The sequence below is a fragment of the Aquarana catesbeiana genome, linkage group LG07 (assembly GCF_042186555.1).
Source record: "Aquarana catesbeiana isolate 2022-GZ linkage group LG07, ASM4218655v1, whole genome shotgun sequence".
In the NCBI taxonomy this organism is placed as follows: Eukaryota; Metazoa; Chordata; class Amphibia; order Anura; family Ranidae; genus Aquarana; species Aquarana catesbeiana.
Genome location: NC_133330.1, coordinates 84,195,074 through 84,222,524, shown reverse-complemented (window position 1 = coordinate 84,222,524; position 27,451 = coordinate 84,195,074). Strand labels below are relative to the sequence as shown.

Here is a 27,451-nt window from a genome sequence, read left to right as displayed (position 1 = left end):
TAATGACGCTCACTGTAATAGCGGTGTCTACTGCAGGCATTTTCAGCTTTCATGGGGATTGGTCAGATATGGCACATGCATACTTTCATTAGTCCAAGCCTGACCAGTATAACTATGCAAAGATATCCATACCTAAACTTCAGCTTTAATTGTGGCTAACTACTACTTTGACAATGATGGCATTATGGGGACAAAGGCAAAAACAAAACCACATCACATTTTTAGTAGACGGAGGAATCCTTAAGCTGGCCATAGATAAATCTCGGCAGGTTCAGCAGGGACTTGCCAGGATTCAATCCATCTATGGGCAACAAGTCTGTTGGATTTTAAGTATGTGATTATTGCCAGCAGCTATAGCTGCTAGCAGTAACCACTGTGTTCTCCCAACAGGGACGGCTCCCCCATTCCTTCGATTGGTATCTTGTGGAAAAATTTTCCCAATGGGCTTATAAGCAAAATAAACATGCAAGAGAAATTTTTACTCTTCTTGACAATATCCAGAATTTAAAAAAAGAGAATCTAGTGGCAAGTAGGCTTCAACATAGGTTTGCAAAAGTTAGAATTGTTCAGAGGCCTCTGCAGTCCATTTGTCATTTATTCAGGATGCTGAGGAATTTGCATAATATTTATTTTTCAGAATTACTGTTTACTACCAATTAATTACAACAAATTACATACTTATCATGTTTTAACTTACTTGTTACAAGTACCTCATTTGCTAATGGTGCTCCTTTTCCCAATGGAGATATTGAAGCAAATGTAATTGTGTTTTCCAGCTGCGTGGTTGATGAAATGGATTTCTCTGCAATGGAATTAGATGAGGCGCTTAGGAAGTTCCAGGCTCATATCAGGGTTCAAGGAGAGGCCCAGAAAGTAGAGCGACTCATTGAAGCATTTAGGTGGGTACTCAAAATCAAATTTTTTTTTTTTTTTTACCCAATGCATTATAAAATATTACTCTTTTAAGGGCTACGTTCACCTTTTAAGCATGCTACATGTTATGCCTGTATTTACGCTGTACATATAACAGGATAGCGGGCGAGGGTTCTTCAAACTCCACACCTGCTGTCACATTTGAAATAGGCGCGTTATTCATTCACAGGGAGCTGTGAATGAAGCATTACAAGTCCTGTCTGTCACCGCTGCAGATGGGCTTGTAGCTTCAATAGACTGCGTCTTCTGCCCGTACCTCAGTGCAGGCTTTCAGTTTGACAGCTTTAGAGAGTGTGTGCAGGAGCCTGACATTGCATCCGTGATCTGCGGACTGCAGGTGCAATACATTCAGGTCCTGCAGAAACAAATTCACATTCTTTGTGTGTGTGTGTGTGTGTGTGTGTATATATATATATATATATATATATATATATATATATATATATATATATATATTTATATTTAATATTGTATATGTATTACTATGTATTTGTTACAAATGTAATTACATTTTTGGATTCCTAAGGATTTACCTGTTAAAAGCATAAAAAACATAATCTCACTTCTTCCAGTTACAGAGAAGGTAAGATTTTTGCCTGCAGGGACATCTAGAGGTGATACTTGGTATTACATACAGCCATTCAGCTATAATGGAGCACTCTGAATATTATTTTAGCCTACTAGTCACTCTTTATAGTGCCGAGCAAATACAGGATGATGGCTCCACTACAGGGATTTATTTTTTATTTAGTTATAAAAATCCAAAGGTTTGAGAAAATACATGACTGCAGACAATAAAAGCATAACTTAACAAAGCTACCACAATGCAAACTCTGCTCAAATAATGCCACCGGCACCACACTACTTTGAATTGGAAAGGGCAAGGTCAGAGTTTATTAGATTAAACAAAGCATGATTTCAGCTAATGTAACAGAAAGCCACACTTCGCAACAGTTACAACCTGTCAGTCACAGATAAACTGAGAATACCAAGCAAAACACCATACCTGTTCTAACTATGAAGTTCTGGATAGGCATCGGCTAGGGGGGGCACCAAGAAGGGACTATTTGACCACTGGCAAAATAAACCGGCCAATAAAGCTGTAATAATAAGAAACAGGGAGGTTGGTTATGAAATTTGTAGGTGGCTGGACAACTTTAGATCAGTTCAACCTCTTACCAGAACTCACTAATTAGCTTCTGCTTGCTGTGTTTTAAGTAGACATGCACAGCTGAAACACATAAACTCAACTGTATGTATAAATTTGTTACCTGCCAAAGGATTTGTAATTCTGTTCAGTCTTATCACACACCCCTGGCACACTGCATAGCCAGGTAGTTGACAACCCTATTATCTGGTTTAGATTTGAAGTGTCTTGTGCCTTCTCTGCAGTCTGCCTTTTGGTCTGGGAATCAAGGTTTGTGAGCAGACAGGTGACACAGGAATAAGTGTATATAAAATATGGGGGTTGATTTACTAAAGGTAAATATACTGTGCACTGCAAATGCACTTGCTCCAGAGCTTTGTAAATGAGGTAAAGCTTCATTTTGCAAAAAGTACTCAATCACATGCAAGGAAAATAAAAAAACAGCATTTTTGCTTGTACATGATTGGATGATAGAAATCAGCAGAGCTTGCCCTCATTTCAGAACTTCCCCTCAGATCTAGAGCAAATGCATTTAAAGTGCACAGTATATTTGTCTTTAGTAAAACAACTTAATTATGTGTGTATTTTGTCTTTGAATACTGCTTTTCTGTAGTAATTTTCCATAAAATTTGATCTAATCCTCTAGTCACAACAATAGACAAACAAAAACAGTTCTAATTTCTTGTGTCTGTATTGAATACACCCAATAAACATTCACAGTGCTGTAGGAAAAGTAAGTGAACCCTTAGAGTTAATAGCTGGTTGAACCTACTATGTAACCTCCCTTGGCAGCAATGACTTCAAGTAAGTGCTTTGGGTAGCTCTGGATCAGACCTACACAGCATTCAGGAGGAATTTTTGACCATTCTTTTTAACAAAACTGCTTCAGCTTAGACACATTTGTAGGATATCTGTTGTGAACACCTATCTTGAGGTCATTTCACAGTATTTGTATAAGAGTTGAGGTCTGGGCTCTGACAGGGCCACTCCAAAAAGTACCTTTCCTTTTTCTGAAGCCAGCCTGTGGTGGATTTACTTTGATACTTAAGGTTATTGTCTTCATTATTGTCTTCATTATTGGCTGCATCACCCAACTTCTATTAGGCTTCACCTGGTGGACAGCCAGCCTGACATTATCTTGTAGGATATTTTGGTAAACTTGGTAATTAATTTTCCCCTCAGTGATGCTAAGTGGTTCAGGCCCTGAAGCAGTGAAGCAAGCCCAAATCATCATGTTCTCTCCACCATGCTTCACTATTGGAATGCTGTTTGGTAAGCTGTGCCATTTTTGTGCCATACATAGTGCTTAGTAAGTATCTGTTTCATCAGTTCAAAAAACATTTTCCCAGTAGCACTGTGGTTTGCGAAGGTGCTCTTTGACAAACTTTAGGTGCGCAGAAATATATATATATTTTTTGGAGAGTAGTGAGTTCCTCCATGGTGTTCTGCCATTGACACCCTGCGTCAGGGATGTGCAGTCAGGGGGGGCAGGGGAGGCAGAGCCTCATCTGCCATGAACATAAAAAAAATTGAGCTTTGGGGGTCGTAGGGTCAAAATTTGGGGCTCCTGGCACCTATGGTTCCAGAGATATAGGGCTCCTTGTCAGAACCTACAGACAGCGTGGCCAATGTAAATACAAGCTGGCACATGCCGTTTGCAGCAGACTGAGAGGATGAGCTCACAGTGCCTCTCACTTCTTGTCAGAGACACTGAGCTCAATGGACAGCTTGGAGCCTTGGACCAATGGTAAAGCATTGGTCTAAGCTGTCCAATAAAAAATGCTGCTGTATAGGCTCTTCTCTCACTGCAGTTTCATAGAAGGGGGCATGTGTCTAAAAGAAAAATGCTCCCTTCCAGCCCTCTTAACTACAAGGAAAAAACATGGGTTTATGGGTATAAGGTTTACCCATAATACCATGTTTTTATCACACAGCTAAGAGGGGGAATCTGCTGTTGCTGAAAAGGTACTTTTTTAATCAAGCTAAATAATATATTATTATGCTATATGTTATGACATAATAATTTATTATTTATCTATTTACTGTGAAATTACTGGTTTGAAGTTATAACTTCAAAGTTTAGTAATTTGTCCGATAAGCCACCTGCTTGAGTGCAGTTTTTGAAAAGATAGTAAATTACCAAACCAATCAATATACCGTATTTATCGGCGTATAACACGCACTTTTTTCCCCTTAAAATCAGGGGAAAATCGCGGGTGCGTGTTATACGCCGATCCCCTGCGATCCGGAGCTGCCAGATTTTCAGAATCGCCGACCGCGATTTGAAAATGGCGCCGCTGGCGCCGAAATACACAGTGCCGGTCCTCGGCTCTTCTCGGCCACTTTTGTCTTCACTCGAGCGCCGTCCGAACCTAGCCGAGTGTACTCGGCTAGGTTTGTATAGCTCCGCTCGGGACTACGAGTGGAGCCGGAAGTAAACGAGAGCCGCCGAGAAGAGCCGAGGACCGGCTCTGTGTATTTCGGCGCCGGCGGCGCCATTTTCAAATCGCGGTTGGCGATTTTGAAAGACAGGATGGCAGGGGTCTGGGATCACAGGATGCGAGGCTGCACTGGGGAAGGCTGCACTGGGGAAGGCTGCACTGATGAAGGCTGCACTGACAAGGCTGCACTGGGGATGGCTGCACTGACAAGGCTGCACTGGGGAAGGCTGCACTGACATGGCTGCACTGGGGAAGGCTGCACTGACAAGGCTGCACTGACATGGCTGCACTGGGGCAAGGTTGCACTGAGAAGGCTGCAATGATGGGCATTTAAATGTAAGTTTTTTTTCCTTCAACTTCCCTCCTAAAAGTTTTTTTTTCCTTAAAATTCCCTCCTAAATTGGGGTGCGTGTTATACGCCGGTGCGTGTTATACGCCGATAAATACGGTAATATTGGGTATGTTTTATAGCAGAAAGTAAAAAATATTGTTTTTTTTGTTTATAGCGAAAAAATAAAAATCGCAGAGGTGATCAAATACCACCAAAAGAATGCTCTATTGTGGTAAAAATAAGGACATACATTTTATTTGGGAACAGCGTTGCACGACCGTGCAATTGTCAGTTAAAGTAACGCAGTGCCTTATTGCAAAAAATGGCCTGGTCAGTAAGTGGATAAATCCTTCCGGGGCTGAAGTGGTTAATAAAAGACACTCAAATGCGGTGGCAACTGGTGCTCAAAATTTTTGGGGGGGCGCAAGCAAACTGAAAAATTCTGAAAAACTCAAAAACATCAATTGCAGCCTCACTGTGCCATCAATTGCAGCCACTGTGCCCATCATATGCAGCCACTGTGCCCATCATATGCCGCCAACTGTGCCCATCATATGCAGACTCTGTGTCCAGCAAATGCAGCCACTGTGCCCATCATATGCAGCCACCTGTGCCCATCATATGCAGCAAACTGTGCCCATCATATGCAGCCAACTGTGCCCATCATATGCAGCCCCCTGTGCCCATCATATGCAGCCACCTGTGCCCATCATATGCAGCCCCCTGTGCCCATCATATGCAGCCACCTGTGCCCATCATATGCAGCCACCAGTGCCCATTATATGCAGCCACTAGTGCCCATCATATGCAGCCTCTGTGCCCATAATATGCAGCCACTGTGCCCATCAGTTGGGAGGCAATCCCAACAATTCAAAATTTGGGATTTTCTCTTAGTTTCACTTTCAGGGATCTTGGTAAGGAGGAAAAATAGAGAGGGTGAATCTTCTTAACAGGGGCACAGACCGCAATGAAAACTGACAGGGGTTCTAATCCCTCTCCACTCTGTCCAAAACTACAAAAAAGTTTTGCCTTTAGTTTACTTCAAATGATCTGCTACTGGCGGCTTGGTGTCAGATACCACAACATAACTTCAGAGGTCAGGGCTGTTTTGGTTGCAAAAGGGGGACCTACTCAATATTAGGTGGGACATCATAATGTTATGGCTGATCGGTGTATGTATTTCATCTGTGTATTTGTCTGGAGTCCCGTTTTAAAAGCACGGTCTTATTTATTGTACCAGTATTCTACATGTGAGCAAGTCACTGTTGGGGTCATAGGCCTTTTTCTTTTAGGGTGACAATAATCACCCCTTTCAAAGCAGCAGTGTCATTCTCACTGTTCTGTGCACACTCCCACTTTTCAGACTACAGGATTGTGTTGATGCACTGCATGACTTTAGGTCTCTTTATTATTGTCTGTGCACATCATCCAGACCACTGCCCCTCTCTGCCTGCTGCAGTGGAAGTCTGGCAAGAGCTGCTGGGGTTTGCAGTCCAGAACCAAACAGCAATGTGATCAGCAGTGACATAGCACTGCACCTTCAAGCCTGCCAACAGCCCTTTCCATGCCTTATACATAGAAAAATAAAGCAGTAGAGAGAAAACGCTGTTAAAGATCCATTTTATTTACATTATATATATATATATATATATATATATATATATATATATATATATATATATATATATATATATATATATATATTGGCACAGACCCTAGGGAATAAAATGGTGGTCGTTGCAACTCTTTATGTCACACGGTATTTGCGCAGCAAGTTGTCAAATGTAATTTTTTTGCAAAAAAACAGTTTCATGAATAAAAAAAAAATATTATTTCCATCATCAACAAAAAGGGTGACTGAAAAAGGGACAGCGTTTGTAAATATTTTTTGTTAAATGAGTATAACTAGTAGAACTGCAATTGCCTACATAATGAGAATCATAACTTGTGAATATGTAACCTGTGTGTATCTGGCTCTGATACTAGCCAGTGCCTCACCAGCCACCGACCTGCCCTGCATGTGCAAAAACTTGCGTATGGTAGATTTATGAACAGGAATGTTTGTCAATTCCAGTGATGTCCTCAAGGCTTTAGCTGTTACTTGTGGGTTCTTCTTTACCCCATTGAGGATTCTGTGTTGTACCTTGGGAGTAATCTTGGCTGGGTGCCTGCTTCTAGGAAGAGTAGCCACAGTACTAAATTGTCTCCATTTATAGACTGTTTGTCTACTGACGGATGCCTAAACATTTTAAGATTGCTTTTTATCCCTTTCCAGCCTTATGCAGATCCACTACTCTTGAGCGTAGGTCTTCAGAGAGCTCCTTTTTGCAAGGCATGGCTCACATCGGCTGATTTTACGAACAGCAATCTTAAATCGTTTGAGCAGTGGCGGTGCGTCCATTAGGGGAGCTTGGGTGCCGCCCCCTCTCTCCAGCCACCCACTCTGTGTACTATGGATAGATTCATACATTGCAGAGGCTGCATAATATAAGCACATTGGCTGCATTTGATGAGCACAGAGGCTGCATATTATGGGCACAGTTGGCTGCATATGATGGGCACAGAGTCTTGATAATGGGCACAGTGGCTGCATATGATGGGCACAGGTGGCTGCATATTATGGGCACAGGTGGCTGCATATGATGGGCACTGGTGGCTGCATATAATGGGCACTGGTGGCTGCATATGATGGGCACAGGTGGCTGCATATGATGGGCACAGGGGGCTGCATATGATGGGCACAGTTGGCTGCATATGATGGGCACAGGTGGCTGCATATGATGGGCACAGTGGCTGCATTTGCTGGACACATATTCTGCATATGATGGTCACAGTTGGCTGCATATGATGGGCACAGTTGGCTGCATATGATGGGCACAGTGGCTGCATATGATGGGCACAGTGGCTGCACTTGATGGCACAGTGAGGCTGCAAGTGATGTTTTTGTGTTTTTCAGAATTTTTCAGTTTGCTTGAACCCCCCAAAAATTTTGAGCACCAGTTGCCACCGCATTTGAGTGTCTTTTAGTAACCACTTCAGCCCCGGAAGGATTTATCCACTTCCTGACCAGGCCATTTTTTGCGATAAGGCACTGCGTTACTTTAACTGACAATTGCGCGGTCGTGCAACGCTATTCCCAAATAAAATGTATGTCCTTATTTTTCCCACAATAGAGCGTTCTTTTGGTGGTATTTGATCACCTCTGCGGTTTTTATTTTTTCGCTATAAAGAAAAAAAAACAATATTTTTTACTTTCTGCTATAAAACATACTCAATATTATATTGATTGGTTTGTGCAAAAGTTATAGCGTCTACAAAATAGGAGATTTATTTTTATTTGTTTAATTTTTTTTTACTAGTAATGGCGGTGATCTGCGATTCATGGGTCATTACTCACAAATCCCCATAACAACTGCCACCTTCCAGCCTCCTCTCGACACAGTCCAGTAAGTGAGACAGTCCTTCTCTGAAGCAGACCCCTTTGGTGAAGTCCTGCAATGAGTTCCAGATCTTTTCCAGGTCCCTTCTGCCACTGCTGAGACCTCACAGAACAGCAACACAGTCCACATGCTGCCTCAGCTTGAAACTCTCCTTGAGAAAAAGACAACCTATCCAGGGCTGCAGACTATTTATCAGCTTCCCAGCCATCATCTGGGCACATCTCCCCACCCTCCATTGGCTAGGCCAGTGTTGGCGAACCTTGGCACCCCAGATGTTTTGGAACTACATTTCCCATGATGCTCATACACTCATGCAGTGTAGTTGAGCATCATGGGAAATGTAGTTCCAAAACATTTGGAGTGCCAAGGTTCTCCATCACTGGGCTAGGCCATCAATATTTGGATATTTGAATTCTCCCTCCCTATGCTCTAGAAACATCTTCCAGAGACAGTGGGAAGCAATCAAACTCCCAGCCTGTGAAACCCTAAACAGACCAAACAATCACTATTCCCTTGATTGCAGAAGGAGCCAAAAACTAAATTTACCTAGTATTCTCCACTAGGAGGGTGATATGTGTGTGTGTGTGTGTGTGTGTGTGTGTGTGTGTGTGTGTGTGTGTGTGTGTGTGTATATATATATATATATTATATATAGAGATTTACATACATTTCAATCATGTATTTTATTATTTGTCTAGAATCTAACTTTACATTAATACACAAGGGTAGCAAGAGAAAGCCATATCAGGAATGCATAACATTTTGAGCTCCATACCGTTAATTAAAGGTTTAAGCCTCACTAAGCTGTTGCAGTTTGACTTAAGCAGAATCAGATGGTCAGAGCTCAGTCACTTGGAATTTGAACAGCATGTGTGAAAACACTGGGGAGGGATGAGCTCTCCCTGCAAATCAAGTGTCTATATGAAGGTCAGGCACAATGATTACATTTTATGGAAGCTGATGTATATGCTTGAGTGTGAAGAAGAACATTGGAAAATGGACAGGTATTGAAAACACTGACTGGAAAATAAATTATTTGCAGTGAAGTAAGCATGAAATATAAAACGAAGGACAGCAGTAAGATCATATTTGCAATCATTACATGAGGCTTGGGAAGGTTTTGGTTTTCCAGCTGTTTCTTTCACGTATGCCCTTCTAGATGTTTGTGAAACATTCCCATCTTTGCTAGTAGAGACTAAATATGTTGCAGTGCTCACTACATGTGTACGTTTGTAGTAAAAAAGCTATTGCTTCTAACAGCATAGAAATGTGTTGGAAAGTAGATATGAAGGCACGTTGATAGAAATACACAGGGTATTTTGTGCTCACGCAGGAATCACACTGTGTATGAAAAGTAAATAAAATGGATCTTTAACAGCGTTTTCTCTCTACTGCTTTATTTTTCTATGTATAAGGCATGGAAAGGGCTGTTGGCAGGCTTGAAGGTGCAGTGCTATGTCACTGCTGATCACATTGCTGTTTGGTTCTGGACTGCAAACCCCAGCAGCTCTTGCCAGACTTCCACTGCAGCAGGCAGAGAGGGGCAGTGGTCTGGATGATGTGCACAGACAATAATAAAGAGACCTAAAGTCATGCAGTGCATCAACACAATCCTGTAGTGTGACAAGTGGGAGTGTGCACAGAACAGTGAGAATGACACTGCTACTTTCAAAGGAGGTGATCATTGTCACCCTAAAAGAAAAAGGCCTATGACCCCAACACTGACTTTCTCACATGTAGAATACTGGTACAATAAATAAGACCGTGCTTTTAAAACTTAACTCCAGACAAATACACAGATGAAATACATACACCGATCAGCCATAACATTATGATGTCCCACCTAATATTGAGTAGGTCCCCCTTTTGCAACCAAAACAGCCCTGACCTCTGATGTTATGTTGTGGTATCTGACACCAAGCCGCCAGTAGCAGATCATTTGAAGTAAACTAAAGGCAAAATTTTTTGTAGTTTTGGACAGAGTGGAGAGGGATTAGAACCCCTGTCAGTTTTCATTGCGGTCTGTGCCCCTGTTAAGAAGATTCACCCTCTCTATTTTCCTCCTTACCAAGATCCCTGAAAGTGAAACTAAGAGAAAATCCCAAATTTTGAATTGTTGGGATTGCCTCCGCTGGCTTGCCTTCTTCCTATACTGTATCCTCGTGTCATTTCCTCCCCAGGTAAGCGACGTACACACACTCAGCCATCCACATAATGTAAAAGAAAACATGATTCATCAGGCCATCTATTCTTTTGCTCTGCGGTCCAGTTCTGGTGCTCACATGCCCATCTGTAGGTACTTTTGGCTGTATACATTGGGTCAGCATGGTCAACCTGACCAGTCTGCATTTGTGCAGCCTCATAAACAACAAACTGCAATGCCCATTTTTTTCGCTCTCAGCACATCAACTTCATAGACAACATGTGTTTTACTTACAATGTTATTCACTGATCTAATGTTATGGCTGATCAAGGGAGCGGTTTTTCCTTACGAAAGTTTTGATGTTTCTGTCTATCCAGTCCTGAGATTTACACAGTCTACCACACAGCAATGCTCTGTCTGCCGGGAATGGGGGGGGGGGGGCTGATTTCTTTTTTCCAGTAACACCTATTGGTCTCATCCATGTGCGCTCCCTCTGTGGTGAGTGAAAGGAGATGCAAATTAATTATTTACTTATTTCTCTGTTACTCTGCTTTCTCCTTTTATTGGCATGATGCTTGCATTGCAGCACAATTGTATGGCTGCTTGTACTGCTTCATCCTCTCCTGGTCTGAGTTCTGCTGTACACAGATGCGAGAGGCTGGTACCAGGTCAGAGTCAGGTACTTACACTGCTTACAGTTAAAAAAAAAAAAAAGATTTAAAGAATGTATTCAAGAATACAGAGCTGGATTAATTTGTGATTTTTATGTCTGCCTAAAATTCAGCTTTCATATTAACAAGGGACAAAAAACGTAACTGTGATCAGATGGCTGGTTATTTTAATTCTCGGGGGGTGGGGGTGGGTTGTATCCATTGCAAGATATCACTGCTGTGGTTTCTGACTCTGCATCATGCCATGTCTGTTACACCCTCATTCTACTTCTGCCACCCTAGTGCCTGTGGCTGGTAGCCTGGTGATCTGAGAACCTGTGCAGGAGAGTTAATGCCCAAATACAACCCCTCCAGGCTCTTTGTGTACAAAATGTCATTACTATAAGCTTTCTTACAGGCGCTTGCCACAAGTACAGACTTTAGGAAGTATATTCTGAGGGACTGTGTGTGATGCCCTCTCTATTCTTCATTCAGTGGATTAAGGGCAGTTCAAGCTAGGTAAACTGAATTACCGTTCCTTCTTTAGCACAGTTGCAGTGTTTGCCGAATAAAAGGAATAGTTTAATAATTGGTTTTACATGTTAAAATTGCTTCTCAATTAACAGTTACAAATCACAGCACATCTGAAAGCTCATGTCCTTTAGTCTGAATGCACAAAAGGTCAGGTGTTTATTTCAGATTGCAGAGTTAACAGATTTTGGTAATTTTAGGAGTGATTCATAGAATAATTGTAATCTTGTCATCCTGTTGTTGCAGCCAGCGATACTGCATCTGTAACCCTGGTGTTGTCAGGCAATTCCGGAACCCAGACACCATCTTCATCTTGGCATTTGCAATCATCCTTCTGAACACAGACATGTACAGCCCAAATGTAAAGCCGGAGCGTAAGATGAAACTAGAGGATTTTGTGAAGAATTTGAGAGGTAATTATTATTTCTTAGATAATAGATAATACATTTTAAAGCAGTGCTATGGCTTCCCCAAAAAAATAAAATAGGTGCTGCAGCACTTAATTATAATTGCATCTGTGCATACAGATTTTCTCTTAGTACCCCTGGAAAGTACGTGTTGATCCTGCCAGTGAAGTCCACCTAATGCAGCTTGTGTAATGGTGTGGCAATGATGCTGCGCTGCTCCTGATATCAGAGCAGAGTTGCCACTTTCATGTAGGCTGTGCCTGCTTTCACTACAGTGGAATTAAAAAATGTTGCAGGGCGGGCATTTTCATTAGCATTGTGATTGATGATTTACAGCGATAGCTTGTTAGTCAGCATTTGGCCACTCCCAGTCCTGCTTACTGCTTTCTGGAATGACAGTACTGCATCTGGAACCCTCCCATAAGTACATAGTTAGTCTGGTTGAAAAAAAGACCATCTAGTTCAACTATGAGCTTCAGGATTCTTAAATTAAGCAGAGTTGCAATGCTTTCTGCATAGCTTAAGGTGGAACAAAAGCAGACCTTCAGCCATTAAAATTACTTTCTTCCTTCTAATTAAAGATTAAAATTTGATTTTTTAAATGTATTCTGCCACTGTAGCACTTCCATCTATCTTGCCTAGGTGAAAATGGTATGACCCCGGCTTCCTTCTGGGATGTCTACATAACACATCCCAGAGGCAGGTTTGCTGATAAGCACATGTGTGCCACGGGATTCTACATGTGCACGTCTTTGTGACCCGGGAGACTTTTTCTGTACAGCTGTGGATGCACTGGGAATTCCCCATGAAGACAGCACAGGTGTCAAGGTCACAGATACCAACGTGTGCCGGAAATCTCACGCATGCGCAGATGTGCCACAGGTCTCCGCTGGGTCCCAAAGACCAAGCAGAGACCTTCAGCACCTGTGTCAGGACCAATATATCGGGGACTAAATTTCCTCTGAATAGGTACAAATATTTTCAGACCCCCAGTTTGTTTCAAATGGGCAGTGTGAGCAGCAAGCTTTTATGAAACTTTCAATATGCTTTTGCAAGGCTTTTGGCAAGTTTTCAGCTTTCTCTAAGCCTAAGTGCGATTCAGCTTTTTCATTTTGGAAATGTTATACACATCTTAATAGGAGTGATTATTGCTGCTTTAAAGGGGTTGTAATTTTTTGTTTTTTGTTTTTTTTAAATAACAAACATGTCATACCTCCTCTGTCCAAGGGTTTTGCACAGAGGGGCCCCAATCCTCCTCTTCTGGGGTCCCCCAGCGGTGCTCCTGGCTCCTTCTCATCTTGAGTGCCCCCACGGAGACCCACATTCACTGGGGCCAATTGTGCCAATTGCGTTCATTGACACAGACAGCAGGACTCGCCCCCCCGACTCCCGTGTCACTGGCTTTTATTGACAGCAGCGGGAGTCAATGCTCCTGCTGCTATCAATCCAGCCAATGAGGACCCGAGACAAGGGCTGGAGCTGCTCTGCTTGTCCCTGTCGCTGGAACGATCTGGTTCAGGTAAGTAAAAGGGGGGCTCTGGGGGGCTGCTGCACTACAAAAGGTTTTTCACCTTAATGCATAGAATGCATTAAGGTGAAAAACCTTGGGGGTTTACAACTCCTTTAAACAAGCTGCTAGCGGGCTTCAGGCTTTCAACAAGCTTCAAGTTGTAGTTCTGCAGCCGGCTAGCAACTTGTTTACAGTGGCAATCAGCACTCCCATTGAGATCTGTGCAGTATTTACAAACTGGAGCTAAAGGGCTATTCGAAAGCTTCAACAAAGTGTGCTGAAAGCTCTGCAAATGCTTTGTAAAAGCTTGCTGTTCACACTGCTCTACAAGCTGAAGCTCGTGAATTTTTTTTTTTTGAAGTTCCTCTTTAATTAGTACATTTTTTTGGTTTTACCTGCTGCCTGCTATTTCTCTTTAATTTTTCAATCATAGTTGGAATGTTTTCTGATGTTATATTAAAATTTAAAAGATTGACAGGTTATGAAAAATTAGCCTGCTAATTCTCTGGACAGAGTCCTTGAAGATTCATAAATATATTCTCCGAGCTTCAGTAAAATAAACATGTAGAAACTATACAGTTAAATTCATACAGATAAGTCACCCATGTGATGAAAAGGAAAAAAAATATCAAGACATAATGTGAAATTTATGTACCTCTGGGTGATTAAGGCAGCAGAAGTTGCTAATTTATGCATAAGAATTAAGTGAAGAGCTGTGTGAGTGGAATTTTTACACCTTTCTCTAGCAAGGCTGTTTTAGTGGTAAGACTGATTGTCAATGCAGTACCTGGCTGCTTGTCCCTGAAATCTGTTGATGGGTACATAGTCCTTGGCTATGACCTTGCAGAGTCACCATCAGCATTGAACTGGAGTGTTTGTGAGTCTTGTCATTTAGTGCTGAGCACTGCCACTCTCTGCAGGTGTGGACGATGGAGAGGATATCCCACGAGAGATGCTGATAGGCATTTATGAGCGAATCCGCAAACGGGAACTCAAGACAAATGAAGACCACGTCTCTCAAGTTCAGAAGGTTGAAAAACTTATTGTAGGCAAGAAGCCGGTAAGAGACTAAAAGGAGAACTCCACTTCTATTACTCTTTAGGATGGTCACATGACCCTATAATTAGTTTAGAAAAAACTGTAACTCTTACTGTAAAAACACAAAGTTTGATCCTGACTAGCATGTTTTTTGCTGCATTACCACAAGAAAATTAGATACAGTTGTCAACTGGATATAATTGCTCATTTTTACTAGTTCCACATTAAAACAAATATTATGCAGTTTTTCTGATAGACCGCAGTTCTTTTTTAACTTAATTTTGCTTGACTATTTTGCTAACTGTATTATATCAAAGGAAAACTGTCAGCCGAATAGCAACATTATTTTAAAGTAGATTTAAATCCAATCGATAAAATCTCATATCAGCTTTAAGATTTTGAGATCATTTCAAAAGTTGTGCTTAGTCTCTTTATCTATACAGCTTTCATTTAAAAAAATACCTGTTGAAGAAGGCAACGAAGGACATTGTGAAGGCACTTCCTGTTCTAGGTTCTTCTAATTGTGGTCCTGTGCTGTCACCCTGTTACATGTACTCCTTGGTGGGGATTGCAAGAAGCTGTGTTGGCACACATTTCACATACATGATCCACCTTTGTGACAATCAGTAAACCAGTCCAGAGCAGTTATGAGCAACTGGAGCTGGAGCAAGAGCATGTAGACAGGAGCTGGAAGAGATCAACTGATATAAAAAAAAAGTTTAAAAGGACATTTTTGACAAAAAAAACCCCATGGCAGTTGTTTTTTTAAATCTACATTAAACAGTTTAAAAACAGGATGCTTATATCACCAATCTATTGCGTTTATTCAACAGGGCACAGACTAAAGTGCATTATCCATATGGTCAACCAGTGAACATATTTTATTATTTTAAACTGGTGAAAATCTGCTTTCTAGGGCTCGTTGCATTCTTGCCACCACCATGGCTCTATGCATTACTTTATTTAAAAAGATTTTACATGATTCAGAATGACTACGTATTTAACATAATCTGTACAATGCCATAAATTATTTCAATAGATCTTTATCATTGGCCTTCCCTTAAACATTACTTACTCTGGTCAGCACAATTTAAAAAAAAAGCACTCTAGTGTAGTGCCCTCCTCTAGTTAAGCTACTAGGTAAATTTAGTTTTTGGCTCTAGTGTAGTATAGAGCAGTGATTGATTGTGTTGGTTTGTTCAAGGTTTCCTAAGCTGAGAGTTTACTTACTCACCCCTGCCTTTGACAGAAGTTTCCAGAGCATAGGGCTGGGAGATTCAAATGATCAGTTGAGTATGTATCATGTCCTAGCCAATCCCTGCAAGGAGACATCCAGGAGGTGGCTGGGGGGTGATAAATGTGCAGGAGGCCTAAACAGAGGGTTCTTTTCCCTCAAGGGACAGATCTGGTTCTCTTGGAGCTGCTGCCCCTGGAGGCAGCACCACTAAGACAAGAAACAGCAGCTGCTGGGCTGAGAGCCTGGGGAAGATTGCTGAAGGTCAACATTCGCTGGTTTGAACTACGCTGAAGTCCAGGTCTGCAGAAGGATCTAGTCAATCTTCCTCACTTAAGATCTACCTGCAGATGCTGGGTGGCAGACAGCTCCTGGAACACTGTGACTAACAACTTTGCTGGGGACTGTTGTGCAAGTGCCAGAAGGGAATTTGGCGCCAGAGGTTGGTACTGCTGTAGGGTCCTAGATATACTTGCCATTCCCTGCTACCTCCAGAAAGCTGCTGTTGACAGATTAGAGAGAACTTTGTCATCCTATTGTTGTTACTGATTGTTTTGGACTATCCTGTGACCCTAATCCCCTCTCCTGTTAAACTTCTTCAGTAATAATTACTAAAAATAAATCCCCTAGTAGACTGAGCATGAATGGTTGATGTGTGTGGGACTGTGCTTGTATGACTGGCAGCCTCTGTACTACTGTGGGAGAATCTGTCTATTCTCAGCAGCCCCTCCAGGGGTGAGTGCTCCACTAGCATTTTGGAACACTGCGTAGAGAAATACAGTAGTAATAATTGTACTGTACACTGTAAAACATTTGAAACAAAGACATGCTAATCAGTTTTAGTCAGAAAGACATTAGATCAATACATTCTCTGTTAATAATACAAATATTGCTTACAATGCCTGTTGGCTGCATTAAGCAATGTTATCCCACAGAAAAAAGATTTTGTTTCCAATGTTTCTCTGAATCAGTGATGTAGCACTGAAAGCAATAGGAAAAGTCCAGCATACGTATCAGAATGTATTATACAGTGGGGACGGAAAGTTCACACAGCACCCCATATTGACAGAAAAACACAAAATTGTTGACATTTTTGCAGATTTATTAAAAAAGAAAAACTGAAATATAAGATGGTCCTAAGTATTCAGACCCTGTGCTCAGTATTTAGTAGAAGCACCCTTTTGATCTAATACAGCCATGAGTCTTTTTGGGAAAGATGCAACAAGTTTTTCACACCTGGATTTGGGGATCCTCTGCCATTTCTCCTAGCAGATCCTCTCCAGTTCTGTCAGGTTGGATGGTAAACGTTGGTGGACAGCCATTTTTAGGTCTCTCCAGAGATGCTCAATTGGATTTAAGTCAGGGCTTTGGCTAGGCCATTCAAGAACAGTCACAGAGTTGTTGTGAAGCCACTCCTTCGTTATTTTAGCTGTGTGCTTAGGGTCATTGTCTTGTTGGAAGGTAAACCTTCGGCCCAGTCTAAGGTCCTGAGCACTTTGGAGAAGGTTTTCGTCCAGGATATCCCTGTACTTGGCCGCATTCATCTTTCCCTCGATTGCAACTAGTCGTCCTGTCCCTGCAGCTGAAAAACACCCCCACAGCATGATGCTGCCGCCACCATGCTTCACTGTTGGGACTGTATTGGACAGGTGATGAGCAGTGCCTGGTTTTCTCCACACATACCACTTAGAATTAGGGCCAAAAAGTTCTATCTTGGTCTCATCAGACCAGAGAATCTTATTTCTTACCATCTTGGAGTCCTTCAGTTGTTGTTTAGCAAACTCCATGCGGGCTTTCGTGTGTCTTGCACTGAGGAGAGGCTTGCGTCGGGCCACTCTGCCATAAATTCCCAACTGGTGGAGGGCTGCAGTGATGGTTGACTTTCTACAACTTTCTCCCATCTCCCAACTGCATCTCTGGAGCTCAGCCACAGTGATCTTTGGGTTCTTCTTTACCTCTCTCACCAAGGCTCTTCTCCCCCGATAGCTCAGTTTGGCCAGAAGGCCAGCTCTAGGAAGGGTTCTGGGCCTCCCAAACATCTTCCATTTAAGGATTATGGAGGCCACTGTGCTCTTAGGAACCTTAAGTGAAGCAGAATTTTTTTTGTAACCTTGGCCAGATCTGTGCCTTGCTGTCTCTGAGCTCTTCAGGCAGTTCCTTTGACCTCTCATTTTCTCTGACATGCACTGTGAGCTGTAAGGTCTTATATAGACAGGTGTGTGGCTTTCCTAATCAAGTCCAATCAGTATAATCAAACACAGCTGGACTCAAATGAAGGTGTAGAACCATCTCAAGGATGATCAGAAGAAATGGACAACACCTGAGTTTAAATATATGAGTGTCACAGCAAAGGGTCTGAATACTTAGGACCATGTGATATTTCAGTTTTTCTTTTTTAATAAATCTGCAAAAATGTCAACAATTCTGTGTTTTTCTGTCAATATGGGGAGCCGTGTGTACATTAATGAGGAAAAAATGAACTTAAATGATTTTAGCAAATGGCTGCAATATAACAAAGAGTGAAAAATGTAAGGGGGTCTGAATACTTTCCGTCCCCACTGTATATATTTCTTAAAATCCTGGTTTGAAATGCAAAAAATTTCATCATGTCCTTTGTGTATAAAAGAATTTCAGTTTAAACTGTGCTGTTTCCAATACAGTACCGAAATTAAATCTCTAATGTATATGTTTGCATGCAAATGAAACTGTGAGGTGATGGAACTACACACTAGGCACTTATCTATATTGTTATCTGCTTCCTCCACCTCTGTCTATCAGTATGTGCCCATCTAAGGCAATGATAATCACTTACTTCAACAACTACACTTACTTATACATACATACATACTTGCATGCAGAAAGATAGTAAATGCTGAAAGCAGATGCAGCTCCCACGAAGATATATTAATATAAGTTGTATTATGCTTACCGTATATACTCGAGTATAAGCCAAGTTTTTCAGCACATTTTTTTTGTGCTGAAAATGCCCAACCCCCCCCCCCCCCCCCCCTTGGCTTATACTCGAGTCAAGCACTTTTCTGCAGCAGAGAATGACATTTTCCCAACCAAATTTGGGGCCCCGTATCTTGGCGCCACTTAGTGCTAGGAACCCCATATTTGGTGTGCAAACCCAGTGGAACTAGCACTACTATATAGCTGGGGTTCCTAGCACCAAGTGGCCCTGAGATACGGGGGCCTAAAGGTAAGTTTGGAAAATGTCATTCTCTGCTGCAGGAAAGTGCTTGACATTTTCGTTGTAGTGTTAGTTCCACTGGGTTTGCACACCAAATTTTGGGGTTCCTAGCACCTAGTGGCCCCGAGATATGGGGCCCCAAAGTCGGTCAACTGTGTCCATCTGCAGCAATGTCATTTTGGGACCCTTTGGGTCCAGAGACCCCAAATTTTGGCTGCAGCTAGGGGGCATCTAGGAACTACCGAGTTTGAAGTTCGGGAGACCTATGGCTGCAAATGAGCACAGTGAGGCTGCAAATGGGCATTGTTGACCCTCTTTTCCACTTACAGTAGCTGCGCATTTCTCACCCTAGGCTTATACTCGAGTCAATAAGTTTTCCCAGTTTTTTGTGGTAAAATTAGGTGCCTCAGCTTATATTCGGGTCGGCTTATACTAGAGTATATACGGTAATTATTTTCTTTCAGTTTTTTGAATGTGATAAATGCACAGAAAACATAAAAAACCCCTTTACTTCAACACAGGTTAGAAAATGAAAGAAAGTGACTGGTTACTTGAGACAAGACAGTGCTTCCGTTGTACACGTGACCGATTGCTGTTAATAATCGAATAACTCTTAGTTTTAGCCCTTTTCACTGTGATCTGCATAATTGACATTACATGCATAGATTATAATAACTGGTCTGAAATAATGAATGTATGACCAAAACACAGAGGATGTGCTGAGCCATTGTGCTTCCAGTGGCGGTTCCTGATAGGCCTTCTTTCTAATCCCTTATTAAATTAACATTCTGAAATAAATGTCCTTCATTTTTCCGCCGCCTTATTGCAAAATTTGCTTTCATATGTCTTTGTTAAATATTGTATCCAAACCCTCATGCACACACTCTTTTAAATTACTACTAATGAGATTGGCTTAGTGTGTGGTTCTGTAACTCCGTACACTGTGATTAAGAGATTTTTAACAGAGTGCATCTTTATATTAACAAATTCTAAATTGTCCAGTAGGACTTTTAGAGGCAGTAACAAACATATACAGTAAGATGTAACAAAACTTTATTTACAAAAGCAAGTTTAAAAATATGAAATCATATCGACTGGTATATTCCAAATACAGTATCTGTACAGTACAGCATGTCAGAAAATATTAAAAGTGTTTGTTACCCCAGCATTTCATATTCCTGATATGTGCCTGCTGTACCATGTACTTGTATGAAAAAGTATCCTCTTCTCTCTATATTGCTTCCTTTGTGTGAAATCCCTGGTGTTCCTGCCAGTCCTTCTGCTTTCCTATTAAAAACTGACCACACTAAGCAGGAGAGCACATTGTGGTGAGTCCCGCACAGCGATTCACTGGGAAGATCAGTGTGCTGTTGCTTCTCCTCCACCAGCCCTCATGCAGATGAGAACAGAGGGAATGTGATCAAATATAAAAAAGGGGAAAAGGGTATGTATAATGCTTCTTTTTAAATCTAAACAGGCACTTTTGGGTATTTTTTGTCTTGCTGACTGTACAGATGCATGTGATACAGTGCCTTGAAAAAGTATTCACACCCCTTGAAATTTTACACATTTTGTTATAACCAAAAACGTATTTTATTGGGATTTGCTGTGATAGACCAACACAAAGTGGCACATAATTGTGAAGTGAAAGAAAAATGATAAATGGTTTTCAAAATTTTTTACAAATAAATATGTGAAAAGTGTGGCCTGCATTTGTATTCAGCCCCCCCCCCCCCCAAGTCTTTTTGGGTAGGTCTCTACCAGCTTTGCACATCTAGAGAGTGACATTTTTGCTCATGATATTTTGTAAAATAGCTCAAGCTCTTTCAGATTTGATGGAGAACGTCTGTGAACAGCAATTTTCAAGTCTTGCCACAGATTCTCAATTAGATTTAGGTCTGGACTTTGACTGGGCCATTCTAACACATGAATATGCTTTTATCTAAACTATTCCATTATAACTCTGGCTGTATGTTTAGGGTCATTGTCCTGCTGGAAGGTTAACCTCCGCCCCAGTCAAGTGTTTTGCAGATTCTAACAGGTTTTCTTCTAAGATTGTATTTGGCTCCATCCATCTTCCCATCAACTCTGACCAGCTGCCCTGTCCCTGCTGAAGAAAAGCATCCCCACAACATGATGCTGCGACCACCATGTTTCACGGTGGGGATGGGGTTTTCAGGGTATGTGTAGTGTTAGTTTTCCACCACACAGCGTTTTGCTTTTAGGTCAGAAAGTTCAGTCTTGGTCTCATCTGACCAGAGCACCTTCTTCCACATGTTTGCTGTGTTCCCCACATGGCTTCTCGCAAACTGCAAACAGGACTTGTGGCTTTCTTCTTGCCACTAATCCATAAAGGCCAGATTTGTGGATGCACAACTAATAGTTGTCCTGTGGACAGATTCTCCCACCTGAGCTGTGGATCTCTACAGCTTCTCCAGAGTTAACTGGGGCCTCTTGGCTGCTTCTCTGATTAATGCTCTCCTTGCACGGCCTATCAGTTTGGGGGGGGGGGGCATGTCTTGGTAGGTTTGCAGTTGTGCCATACTCTTTCCATTTTTGGATGATGGATTGAACAGTGCTCTGTCAGATGTTCAAAGCTTGGGATATTTTTTTTTATAACCTAACCCTTCTTAAATCTTCTCCACAACTTTATCCCAGACCTGTCTGGTGTGTTCCTTGGCCTTCATGATGTTGTTTGTTCACTAAGGTTCTCTGAGGGCTTCACAGAACAGCTGTATTTATACTGAGATTAAATGGCATACAGGTGGACTCTATTTACTAATTAGGTGACTTCTGAAGGCAATTGGTTCCATTAGATTTTAGTTTTGGTTTAGTTTTAGGGCTGAATACAAAAGCACGCCACACTTTTCAGATATTTATTTGTAAATACCAGCTGATATCATTTTATAGTTTTGAACTTGCTTTGTAAATAAAGTTTTGATAAATTTAATTATATATGTTTGTTATTACCTCTAAAAGTCCCATGAAATTCTGTAAAATTTGTTGTGGGTGAAATGCAGGTGTTGGCAGTGTGAAGGCGTGGCTACTTTACTATTGTCATTACAGCATCTCTATTTAAGGCCAGCCCATTTTGATTGCTGTTTGCCACAAATGAGCTTACAATTACGTTATTTCTCCTTGGAAGAATATTTGGAAGATTACTCAAGTAACATGGAAATTGGTTTTCTTTCTACTCCTTGCTGTGTCTAAAGCAGAAGGCTTTCATGCCATTCAGATTTTAAAATAATAGAATATGCAACATATTATCAAGATAGTCTTTTAATATTCTTTTCCCTAAAGATTTAGATCACAATGTGTCTGCTTCCCCACCATTATTTGTATATGAACCTAGGCATTGACTAGGGTGGGCTTGACGTGGTATATCAAACTAAATTTTGAACAATAGGCATACAATCAAAGTGGTAGTTGGTCTTCACCAGAGCTCATGATAATGGAGATGAGCCAGTAATCCTAGTGTCACTGGTTTGCTATGCTGCAAACAGACAGGAGGTTACACCAGTGTTGTGGCTAGAACGGAGAAGCTACAGCCTGGAGGCTATTTACAGGGCTGCAGCCATAGAGAGTGGTCAAGTCCAGGCAGGGTTTGAGGCAGATAAGAGGGTATTTAGGGGTCTAGGCAGACGGCAACCACAGCAAAGTAAGGTTTGACAAGAGGTCTAGGCAGGCAGCAAGCAAGAGTATAGTCTGTTGCCAGCAGAGGTCTAGGCAGGCAACAAGCAAACGAGTAGTCAGGTAAATTGGGGTCATCAAAAATCAGGCAACTAAAAGGCAAGTATTATAGCTCTTTATCTCTCAAGCAGCTGGTGATGAGACACAGCACCAGCCACTTGAAAAGGCTGGTGCTTAAATACCCTCCCTGATTAGAAGACATGCCTAGCATCATTACTGGGGACCTGCCAGAGGTTTTACGATTATCATTGGAGATTTTGACAGGGATTCTGAGAGAAGTAGTTCTGAAAGACATGATAAGCATTCTGAGAGTACTGTATCACTCCCCTTACCAAAAACAAAACAATGCAAAAACATTGCTGCACCTTGGTACTGATTGCAAAGTACCTCAGCGTGTTTTTTGTGTGTTTTTGCATTGTTCACGTTGTAATTAAATCGAAATTTAAAATGCAAATCTCCCAGTGGATAACATTTTGAAGGATGGGTATTCAGAAAGGCTCACACATTTTAATTGCATCCTAGTAATTAGATAGCTTAAACATAGGTTCTCTTGTGTATTATGAAAGGCCCACTTTAAGTCAGATCTGAAAAGTCTCAAGAATAGAATGTGGAAGCCTTGCCTTGCCTTTCCTCACCTGGAAATATAATTTTATTCTAGTCAGACATTTTAGGCTGGGTATTTCTTTGAGGAAAAATTGAATAACTTTAAGTTGTCCACTTCACATATTCAGGTCAAGCTTTTTTGTTTATTGTTTTGTTTCTAATTATCAGGCCTTAAACTTTGACACACATCAAGTAAGTTCGACACACATCAAGTAGGTTCAAAATATTTGCACTTAAAGTGGAGCTCAAGTCACCATAATCAGTTTTCTTTTTCTAAAAGCACCCCCATGATTGGCACAGATTGTACATTTCTATTTGGATACTGTCCCAACTGTAATTATGTGTGTTTTTTTTAATCTTTAAAAAATTAAGTGATCTCAGAAGCAGGAAGAACCCAACTCGGTTCTGGGCATCTGAAGCCCACTTGTGTCTATTTCCGGATTAGGTGCAGCTGGCTACTCAGCATGCACCTCTTGATCTCATGCCTGTGCAGTAATGACATGGCACAGTGCAGTTTGTTGACTGCAGGTTGCCATAGCAGTTGCGGCGACGGAAGTTCCTACCCCATCATTATGGCAACCTGTCAATCACAAGCAAATCAGGTGATTCCTTTTGACTCCTAGGATACATGATGCCAATATTCCAGGAGTCCAAGGGAATCGCCTGATGTTGACATCACCTAGGCGACCTGGACTGGAAATGCAGTCAACACATTTAAAATGAAAGTATTCAGACATAATGAAAAAAAAAGCTATCCATTTAGGACTGCACTGTGGGTGAGAGCAACTTGCAAAAATGAGTGGAACTGCACTTTTACACTGATGATTGTATAGCTCACTCTGTGAATTAAAAAGATCCCTAAAGCATCCTAAAATTAGTGGGGTAACCCTTACTGGCTGGGCTCCATGCCAATGTTTTGCAAACTCTATCTTTGATGTCGTCCACCCATAAAGTCACATGCCAAAACACTGAGTAACGCTGTAGAACAATACACTTTGTCCTATTGGCAAAAATCTGCTGTTGTCTTGGATAAGTCATACAGCAGCCAACAGAAGACGCTATTAAGGAATGAATTGGTTTCCTTGTATAGAGCTACTATGTAGAGTATACTACCTTGCTTACATTAAGGAAAGTGGGTACAGCAATATAATCAAATGTGGTCTCTCCTCACATGCGTGCTGTTGAGTTTAAAGTTGAAATGTTAGTGTTTCATCCAATCCTTCATGATGTTTTTTGTTTGATTTACAGTTTTGGTTGTGTTGTCGCTGCATTACTTGTGTTTATCATGTTTTTACTGCTAATGAATTTATGTGTGTCTTTTTACTGTAGATCGGATCCCTACACCATGGACTTGGCTGTGTAGGTATTCGTTTCTTTAACACTTCCTAGCTGTTCTCTAGCAACCCATTAATTGCATTCAATACTGCTATTTACCGTGTAGCTTTTAAAGAAGCCTTGACCAGCAATGTGCATATATTTCCAGCTCCGTCCATTCACATTAAGCTGGCAAAGATGACAATAAAATCATTAGCATCTTTTTGAGTTTTGTATAAAAGCATACAGGGAGCAGTTAGAGCTATAGTGCTATGCTTCACATAAAGGACACATGAAAGAATATAATTTTGGTAATACAGAACTCCAAGTTAGGGAAGTTAATCCGTTAGCGTATGCAAGTATAAATCTATGTTAGTAGCAAATAAATACCCCAGGAACTATGTGTATTGGAAACATTTATGGATCTGAATCCATGATAAGCTGGGAAAACAATACAACTCATTCTGTGAAAACAGATTTATGTTGTTGTCCCAATGCCTGCAAAGGTTTGAATCTTTGTCCTGTGTATGGCCATTTTACCTTGTAATGTCATAGGTCAGAATTTGGAAAAAGTTCCCTTGATGCATCTGGAGCTTCTAATAATCTATGTGTAATCTTTGCTTTCAGCTTGTTGTAGTGGAGAGTTGGGAGCAGTTAGAAAACGTTTAAGGGCTCTGTTGAGGACTTATTTATGCAGTATGTTTTGGTTGCTCCTCATTGCAAAATGATTAGGATAAGGATTAATGTGTTAAAAGGTTGTATTGAATAAATTACACAGCCCCACATTATTAAACAGTATTTTGCTTTTTTTTTTCTTTAGGTTTCAGTTCTTAGTAGACCCCTTGGTATAGGATATGTGTTGGATAATTTAATAAGCACAAAGAGCAATGATATGCATAACTCATAGCGCCCAATCAGAAATCAGCTTTCTGATCCTATTGAGTTACTGCTTCTGCGCACTACTCTTTGGCTTGTTAAAAGAGACCATGGTGTTACAAATCATAATCTGTACAGTTTGTCTATACAGAAAACACATTTATAGAACATTTTACCTGTGTATATTTATCTGCTTTCATGATATATGTGTCCCTTTTACTTTAAACTGATACTCTCATACAGAGTGAAGACAACAGTCATAATAATGCAGAAAACCATTGTGTCAGAGAGTAATACCTTCACTGGCTCATCCTGCTGAAGAAGGTTAACTGTAAAAAATAGCTAATCACTTTAAGTAAAGACATGGTTCAAATTTTATGAGCACATACTATTTACTTGATAGAGTGTATTTCTTTTGACCATACTCTAGGGGGAAGATTTAATAAAACTGGAGCGTGCAAAATATGGTGCATCTCTACATAGAATACAATCAGCTTCCAGGTTTTAGCCTAGGTTCACACTGAGTGCGGGAATGAAATTCCAGATGAACTCGCATGATTTCATTCCCGCATGTCAGTCCCGATTTGGGGACAATTTCAGAAACATCTGTGCTGGTTTCTGCAAAGATGTCAATGGAAATCGCACCCCGAAATCGTCAAAAGTAGTACAGAAACTACTTTTAAACGGTGCCATTGCCACCGATTTGGCATGCGATTTGACATGCCAGGGCTCAATGTCAAAGCTTATTTGAACAAGCTGAGGTTAGAAGATGATTGGCTACCATGCAGAGCTGCACCAGATTCTGAGCGCTCCAGTTTTAGTAACCCCCCCCCAGGTGTCACTGTTTATAATGCACACTTAGTAACATATAAAATGTAAAGAAAAATTAATAACCGTTTTGTAATAGTCCTACTCTCAGAAATGTTTTAATGTTGTTTTAAATGTGCAGCATTCTTAGTCAGACAGTGTTGTATAAACATAAATTTTGTGTTTCGTTTTTGTGCATTTGATGCTGTACTACCCGTTTCAAACACTTTTAGGACTTAACACACTAGGCTAGAGCATTTCCTAAAGAAAATCAACTGAAGTTACAGATAGGCAGTCAGACAGACTTTGTACAAATAACCATCATTTGCCTCTACTCTCTTGATGCAGCAATTGTGCAGTATAAACATAACTGTGCTGTTCAATTGGCACCATCTAGAGCTGGCCTGACATGCACCACCCCCTTTTTCTGCAGTACAAGTCTGTGTTAGAAAGCTTGTGCTGACGAGGGTGGCTGACACTCAGCTATGCCAGCATAGAGGCCTGGAGTGAAAGTCAAGAAGCAGCATTATCACTGAGACAGAAATTATATTTAAAAGCTTCTGGAAGTGAAAACAGCCACAAATCATAATGTGTACAGGAGTATGAAGATATTTAAATGTGTGATACTTCTACTGGACTTCAGCGATATGACTTTAAAACTTATCTTGCGTTTGCCAACTATTTGGAACTACTTACAATCCATTTCATTTATATGCCATCAGATAAACCACTACACTACAGTAGGTTGGTAAATTTTAAAGTGAACCTGTGCTTTGCCCATGCAGAGCAAAGCTACAGGTTATCTGTATTGCCGCTTTCCCCAGCTGCACAGATACTTATGCTAAATACCCCCCCCCCTCCCATTATCCCTCAATAATGCACTCGCACAAGGAGGCAACATGGCATACCCGGTACTTCTAAAAAATGGGGGCAATGTGACCTTCTCCCCTCCCACCATATGACATTGCTGTTGCTTGACGTTTGGCCACTCAGGCATCCAACCCTGTCAAATGCGGGTGTGGAGAGAGTCCTCAGCCCTGTGTAAACTCCAGGTCACAAAAATGTCTTTCTTTGCTTTTGTGAGCAAATGGATTAGCAAGGGACTAAGGCTAATAATACTATTCATTACCTTAAAGGAAATCCTAGTCCTTGGTACCTTTTCT

At 41.2% G+C, this 27,451-nt stretch overlaps 1 protein-coding gene across 13 annotated transcripts in view; it reads left to right on the top strand.

Annotated features, from left to right (window-relative positions):
• Positions 1-27,451, top strand: part of IQSEC1 (IQ motif and Sec7 domain ArfGEF 1) — a 1,490,190-nt gene that overhangs the window by 1,392,667 nt on the left and 70,072 nt on the right. For 11 of the 13 annotated variants that reach the window (XM_073592404.1, XM_073592395.1, XM_073592397.1 and 8 more), the window contains 4 exons: positions 777-899; positions 11,863-12,029; positions 14,454-14,593; positions 24,621-24,650. In XM_073592404.1, coding sequence (XP_073448505.1) covers positions 777-899; positions 11,863-12,029; positions 14,454-14,593; positions 24,621-24,650 — 460 coding nt within the window. The remainder of the gene's footprint in view (positions 1-776; positions 900-11,862; positions 12,030-14,453; positions 14,594-24,620; positions 24,651-27,451) is intronic. The other 2 variants (XM_073592398.1, XM_073592399.1) reach the window with 1 other exon arrangement.